General features: G+C 46.7%; 1 protein-coding gene across 2 annotated transcripts; it reads right to left on the bottom strand.

The window, feature by feature from the left end:
• Nucleotides 1–301: 301 nt before the first annotated feature.
• Gip (gastric inhibitory polypeptide) lies at nt 302–5,658 on the bottom strand. Of its 2 annotated transcripts, XM_077801448.1 has the most exons (5): nt 5,573–5,658; nt 4,508–4,514; nt 3,525–3,703; nt 2,422–2,511; nt 302–407 (listed from the first exon to the last, which is right to left on the bottom strand). In XM_077801448.1, exons 1-5 carry the CDS (start codon nt 5,656–5,658, stop codon nt 302–304), a joined length of 468 nt encoding a protein of 155 aa, XP_077657574.1. The 2 variants fall into 2 exon arrangements, with proteins under 2 accessions (XP_077657574.1, XP_026242935.1); XM_026387150.1 differs by lacking the exon at nt 4,508–4,514 and having other exon boundaries at nt 3,525–3,671.
• Nucleotides 5,659–6,279: the final 621 nt, after the last annotated feature.

Here is a 6,279-nt window from a genome sequence, read left to right as displayed (position 1 = left end):
TGAGAATGGCATGCTAGGCAAAGTGCTCTACCACAGAGGTACACATCAGCCCACCATGAAATGGTTTAAATAGGTCTCATTTTAATGAAAACACCGAGGTCCAGAAAGGCTAAGTAATTTGTCAGTGTATATTGGGGCAGAGATTTGAATAAGGGCTGGGGTATGGTTCAGCTTGGTTAGCCTGCCCCAGGCCCGGGGTTCCATCCCTAGCACTGTGGGGTGGGGAGATCTGAATTCATGTGTAACCCAGAAGCTCAAGCTTCTAACCTTTGTGCAACATGCCCAAAACCACTGGGCTCCCTCACCTGAGTGTGCAGAGCTCTGTCTGGTCCACCATCCAGGCCAGCAGCTTTTGAATCAACAACTCCTTTAGTAGATCTTCATCACCAGGGTTCTTGGGTAAGGAGCTGCAAAGAATACAGCCTGTGGGAGCCTGCTTGAGTTTGGGCCTCACCCAGAGAAAGCAAATACAGGACCTAGGACTCAGAAGGAGCCCTTGGAAGTGGGGACAGAGCCAACACACCTGCCTCTTGGTTATCTCTGCTCTCATCTTTTTCACTCTTCAGTACAGGCAAGGTCAAACAGGAATCTACTACAAGGCCAGGCATGGTGGTGCATGCTTGTTTTTTTTTTTAATATTTATTTTTTAGTTTTCCGCAGACACAACATCTTAGTTTGTATGTGGTGCTGAGGATCCAACCCGGGCCGCATGCATGCCAGGCGAGCGCGCTACCGCTTGAGCCACATCCCCAGCCTGGTGGTGCATGGTTGTAATCCTAGCTACTAGGAAGGCTGAGGCATGAGAATCGCAAACTCAAGAACAGCCTCAATGATGGGACCTCGAGCCGGGTGTGTTCCGTTGTCACGCTTCCACCACGATTTCCTCTTTTAATCTTCCTTAGTTCCTAAAACTTTCAAGGTATTTGCCCCGTTTTTCTTACCATCTGCCCTATCATTTAAAGTTTTTCTTACTCAAAAAAAAAAAAAAAAAGAACAGCCTCAGCAATTTAGCAAGACCCTGTCTGAAAATAAAATATAAAAAGATGGGATATAGCTTAGCGGTAAAGCATCCCTGAGTTTAATTCCCAGTACCAAGAGAAGAAACTTGCTGGTGCAAACCAGGCATGGTGGTGAACCCCTGTAATCCCAGTGGCTCAGGAGGCTGAGGCAGAGGCCAGATGATTTCAAGTTCAAAGCCAATTTTAGCAATTTAGCAAGATCCTAGGCAACTTAGCAAGACCCTGTCTGGATAAGCATCCCTAGTACTAAAAAAGAAAGAAAGAGGAGCTGGGGTTGTGGCTCAGTGGTAGAGGGCTTGCCTAGCATGTGTGAGGCACTGGGTTCAATTTTCAGCACTGCATATAAATAAATGAACAAAATAAAGGCCCATCAATGTTTAGAAACTGTGCCCAGGAGCTGGGAGTGTAGCCCAGTGGTAGAACACTGACCTAGTATGCACAAGACCCTTGATTTGATCTCTAGCACTACAAAAAAAAAAAAAAGAAAAAGAAATTCTAGCCCCAAAACTTGCAGAACCTCTTCTCTGTGAGTTTGGTCTGACCCCAGGAGTTTGTTGTTTGTTTGTTTGTTTGTTTTGTACCAGGGATTGAACACAAGGGTACCCGACAACTGAGTCACATCCCTAGTCCTATTTTCTATTTTATTTAGAGACAGGGTCTCACTGAGTTGCTTAGTGCCTCACTTTTGCTGAGGCTGACTTTGAACTCACAGTCCTCCTGTCTCAGCTTCTGGAGGTATGCAGTACTGTGCCCTGATCCCAGGAGTTTTTTGTGGTACTGAGGATTGAACCCAGGGGTGCTTTACTGCTGAACTACATCCCTAGCCCTTTAAATTTTTTTTTAGTTGTTGATGGACTTTTATATTTTTTATTCATTTATTTATATGTGATGCTGAGATTAAACCCAGTGCCTCACACTTATGAGGCAAGTGCTCTACCACTGAGCCACAACCCCAGTCCTCCTTAGCCCTTTTATTTATTTTTATTTTTGAAGACAATGTCTTTTACTTTAACATTATGCATTTTTAAACTTTTTTGTAGTTGTGTTTGGACTATTATATTATTAGTTTATTTTTATGTAGTGCTAAGGATTGAACCCAGTGCCTCACACATGCTAGGCAAGTACTTTGCCACTAAGTTATAACCCCTGTCCACCCTTTTTATTTTTTATTTTGAGACAGGGTCTCACTTAATTTCCCAGGGTGGCCTTCAGCTTGCAATCCTCCTGCCTCAGCCTCCTGAATCACTGAAATTATATGTGTGTAACTCTGTGCCTGGATGGAGATTCCTCTTTGAACTCTGGGAGGAAGAGAATGCTTATGCTCTGGAGTGTGGAACACATAAAAGTGAGGTGGGGTGGCCCTGGAGGTTCTATTTCCTCCCTTTTCCACATGGAGACTCACCTCTGCTGCTCTGGTGCCTCCTTATTCCCTTGAGATTGCCCAGCCAGTTCCAGGGCCTGGGCCTCCCTCTGGGTGATGTTGTGTTTCCAGCTAGTAAGCAGAAGATTAGGGAGTGGGTAGGCTAGGGGAGACTGCAGATGCTCCCCACCCAAGGACACTTGAATCTTTTGGCACCTCAGTCCTGGGAGCAAGGATACCTCTTTCTCTGCTCAGCCTCCCCACCATTCATGTTTAGTTGCTTCCACCAGTGGCACCTCTTCAAAATTTACCAGGCTGACCAAACAGCAAGAGCATGGAAAGAGATTTGTTGTAGTAAGAAAGTACAGGGCGGCTTATTTCCAAAGTCTGAAGTGGTCACACCAAACAGTCATTGGCAGCAGTTCAGCCTCCTGTCTGCATCCCTGGCCCCCTGGGGATCCTCTCTGAGCTTCCACATATTTCCCCAGTTCCTCCTCTTGGAAGTAAAGGGTTGGAACTCTGCCTATGGGGTAGCCACCTTGCTATATTAATCAATGCCACAAATTATCCTTCTAACAAAAAGGAAGAAGACAGAGGAGGAGGCAGAGGAGAAAGAAGAAAAAGGAGGAGAAGGAGGAAGAGGTGGAAGAGGAGGAGGAGGAGGAGGAAAAGGAGGCAGAAAGAAGGAAAAAGAAGAAAAGGAAGAGGAGAAGGAAGAAGAAAAAGGAGGAGGCAGAGGAAAAGAAGAAGAGGAGGAGAAGGAAGAAGACAAGGATTGGAAAAAGAAGAGGAGAAAAAAAGAACAGGAAGTAGTAATAGTAAAGGGTTGGACGAAGAAAAAGAAGGAGGAGGAGGAGAGGAGGAGGAGGAGGAGGAGAAGGAGGAGGAAGAGGAGGAGGAGGAGGAGGAGGAAGGGGAAAAAGGAATAGTAGTAAAGGGTTGGTGACCGGCCCTGGCTCTTATCAGCCCCTAGACTGGACTGCTGCCAGAGTCGGGATCTCCATTTCCAACTCCCCACCCTTATCTAGTGAAAGGTGCCACTGGATTTGTGACCTCCTGCCTATGTGACTACAAATGGTGACCTGATCTGAACACAGAAGGGCCCCGGGCAGGCAGAAGAGGAGTGGGTGTACAAAATGACTCACTTGTTCTTCTTCCCCTTCTGGGCCAGCAGCCAGTTCACAAAGTCTTGCTGGTGGATCTTGTCCATGGCAATGCTGTAGTCACTGATGAAAGTTCCCTCTGCATACCTTGGTCCTAGAGGTCGGGAGCCAGGAACCTTTGCATGGGATCTGAGGGAGGAGAGATGGAAGCCAGGACTCGACTTTAGGGAAGGGGCAGGGACCAGAGGTCATAATTTAGAGGTGAAGGATTGGATTGCTTCTAACAGAAGGCAGACATGAAAACAAGCCAGCCCCATTTCTTGGGAGCCAGTTTTTAATGGAGACACCCTGTTGTCAATTCATTCATTGACAACTGAAGATAAAGTCCTCGGCTCCCTGGGGCTTTTTGCCCAGTTCAAGGACCTTCTTCCTACATTGTGTGTGTGTGTGTGTGTGTGTGTGTGTGTGTGTGTGTTTAGATTCTGGGCAAAGGACTGAATCACACGTTTTCAGAGTTCACGCTACCATTGAGCTACACCTCTGACTCTTTTTCTTTTTCATTTGGAAACAGCATCTTGCTAAATTGCTGAGGCTGGCCTCAAACTTGCATCCTCCCACCTCAGCCTCCAGAGTTGTTGGTATTACAGGCATGCACTACCCCCCAGCTCAGTTCCCTGATTTCTTTCTCTTGCCCTGACCCTGTCTGATTCAGGTCTTTTGCTCACATTTTTTAATAATAATAATAATAACAACAACAATAACAACAACAACAACTCACAGAACATCACTTACTATGACTCAGGTTCTCTATAAACACTTTAGCACATAAAATCATCTAACCCTTACAACATTTCTAGGAAATATCCCCCCTTCCTGCCCCCCCCCTTTTTTATTCATTCAGTACTGGGAATGGAACCCAGGGTCTTGCACATGGTAGGCAAGTGCTCTACTACTGGGCTACACCCCCACCCCTACCCGCATTGTGTGAGTGAAGAAACCAAGGTGGGAGATCCAGGACTCACCACAGGCAACCTGAGCCCTGGTCTATTGTCTTAACATCTACATGATGCCATTCTCCTTATATGTGTTTCTGACAGCTTCCCTCACATTGACAACTTTACATTTGCCAATTTTACAGGGACTCTTGGTGTGTCCTTGCATCTGAAAAGATCCAACTCTACTTAGAATAATCTCTCTTAGTCCTTTTTTTTTTTTTTTTTTTAAAGAGAGAGTGAGAGAGGAGAGAGAGAGAGAATTTTTAATATTTATTTTTTAGTTCTTGGCGGACACAACATCTTTGTTGGTATGTGGTGCTGAGGATCGAACCCGGGCCGCACGCATGCCAGGCGAGCGCGCTACCGCTTGAGCCACATCCCCAGCCCTCTCTTAGTCCTTGAAAGCACCACCAGAGCCTCCTGCTATATTCACCATATTGTTGGCTCTTCATCCCAGTTCTCAGGACAATCTGCAATAGACCTAAGAGCTTCTTTTCTGTCTTCTGGAAGACAGGAGGCAGTGGTAGGTCCCTGTTCACATATCCCCTGTGCCTGAGCACTGGAGGCTCTCTGTAAGAGCTGAGCGAAGGCATGCATCAATGAGTGGCTGAAGCTTTTATCGGAAAGGAAGAAGATGGCTGGGTGAGGTGGTGCATGCCTGTCATCCCAGCAACTCTGGAGGCTGAGGCAGGAGGATTGCAAGTTCACGGTCAGCCTCAGCAACTTAGTGAGGTCCTAAGCAACTCAGTGAGACCTGTCTCAAAAATAAAAAGGACTGGGGACATGGCTCAGTAATCAATCATCTCAGGGTTTATTCCCTGGTACCAAAAAGAAAAAAAAAAAAAACAGGAGATGATGCCATCTTCTTGAGAACTCAGACATTGAGAAATAATTCCAGAAATCTAACCATCTAACTGGGCTTTCCCACTGCAGCTGTAACTCATTAATCTCTGGTTCCATTCTCATTCTGCACCCGGGTCTCTGGCAGACTTTTCTCCTAACTTCTTTCCTCTTAGTTTGGGGTTCCTCCCTTTCTCACCTTCCCCTTGAACCAAGTCCTAAACATGGTTATCCCTCAGGCTTCTGCCTTCCTACCTGGAGAAAGCCTCTTCCTTCTCTCCCAGCCCCACTGCCAGGAACAAGAGCACCAAGAGCAGAGAGCAGGTCTTCATGGCCATCATCTTCCAAGGGGTTTCCACTCTGAGAAAGAAAAGGGCCAGGACAAGAGAATGAGGGTACAGCCAGGAGGCCATGCAATGCCAGGGCCTGGGCAGGTGCTGGGAGTTGCTGGGGATTAGAGGTAGTGACAAGAAGGGTCCTTGGGGCCTGACCAAGAGATGAATATGCTCAGTCTTAAGTGGACTCTGAAAGGGGTGGAGAAGAGCAATGGTAGAGAGACCTTGGCAGAGTAAAGCAGTGAAGGCCTGTGTGCCTGGATACCTCTCTTCCCTGGCTCCAGGGGCCAGACATCACAGGCGTGGGGTTAGACAAGTTTCTCTGCTTAGAACCTCCCAAGTTCATGGGAGCCAGAGTTCCTGAGTTCTAATTAACTGCCACCCAAATCATTGTGGCCCCCTTGCCCTAAATGAAAACCATGCACAGAACCATCTCCCTTCTCAGGCTTAACTATTGTGACTCAGAAAATCTCATCCTAAAGTCAATCTGACCTGTCTCCTTCTTGTAGGGGTTTGATTCATTTTATGGTGGTTCTTCAGTTGAGAGAATGAACAATGAGGAACTTGTCACACTCTCCCATGGCCTGAAAACCAAAGCTAGATCTGGAGAGGTATGGACTGCAAGAG

Source organism: Urocitellus parryii, chromosome 7, assembly GCF_045843805.1.
Source record: "Urocitellus parryii isolate mUroPar1 chromosome 7, mUroPar1.hap1, whole genome shotgun sequence".
Taxonomy (NCBI): Eukaryota; Metazoa; Chordata; class Mammalia; order Rodentia; family Sciuridae; genus Urocitellus; species Urocitellus parryii.
This window is presented reverse-complemented; position numbering and strand designations above follow the sequence as displayed.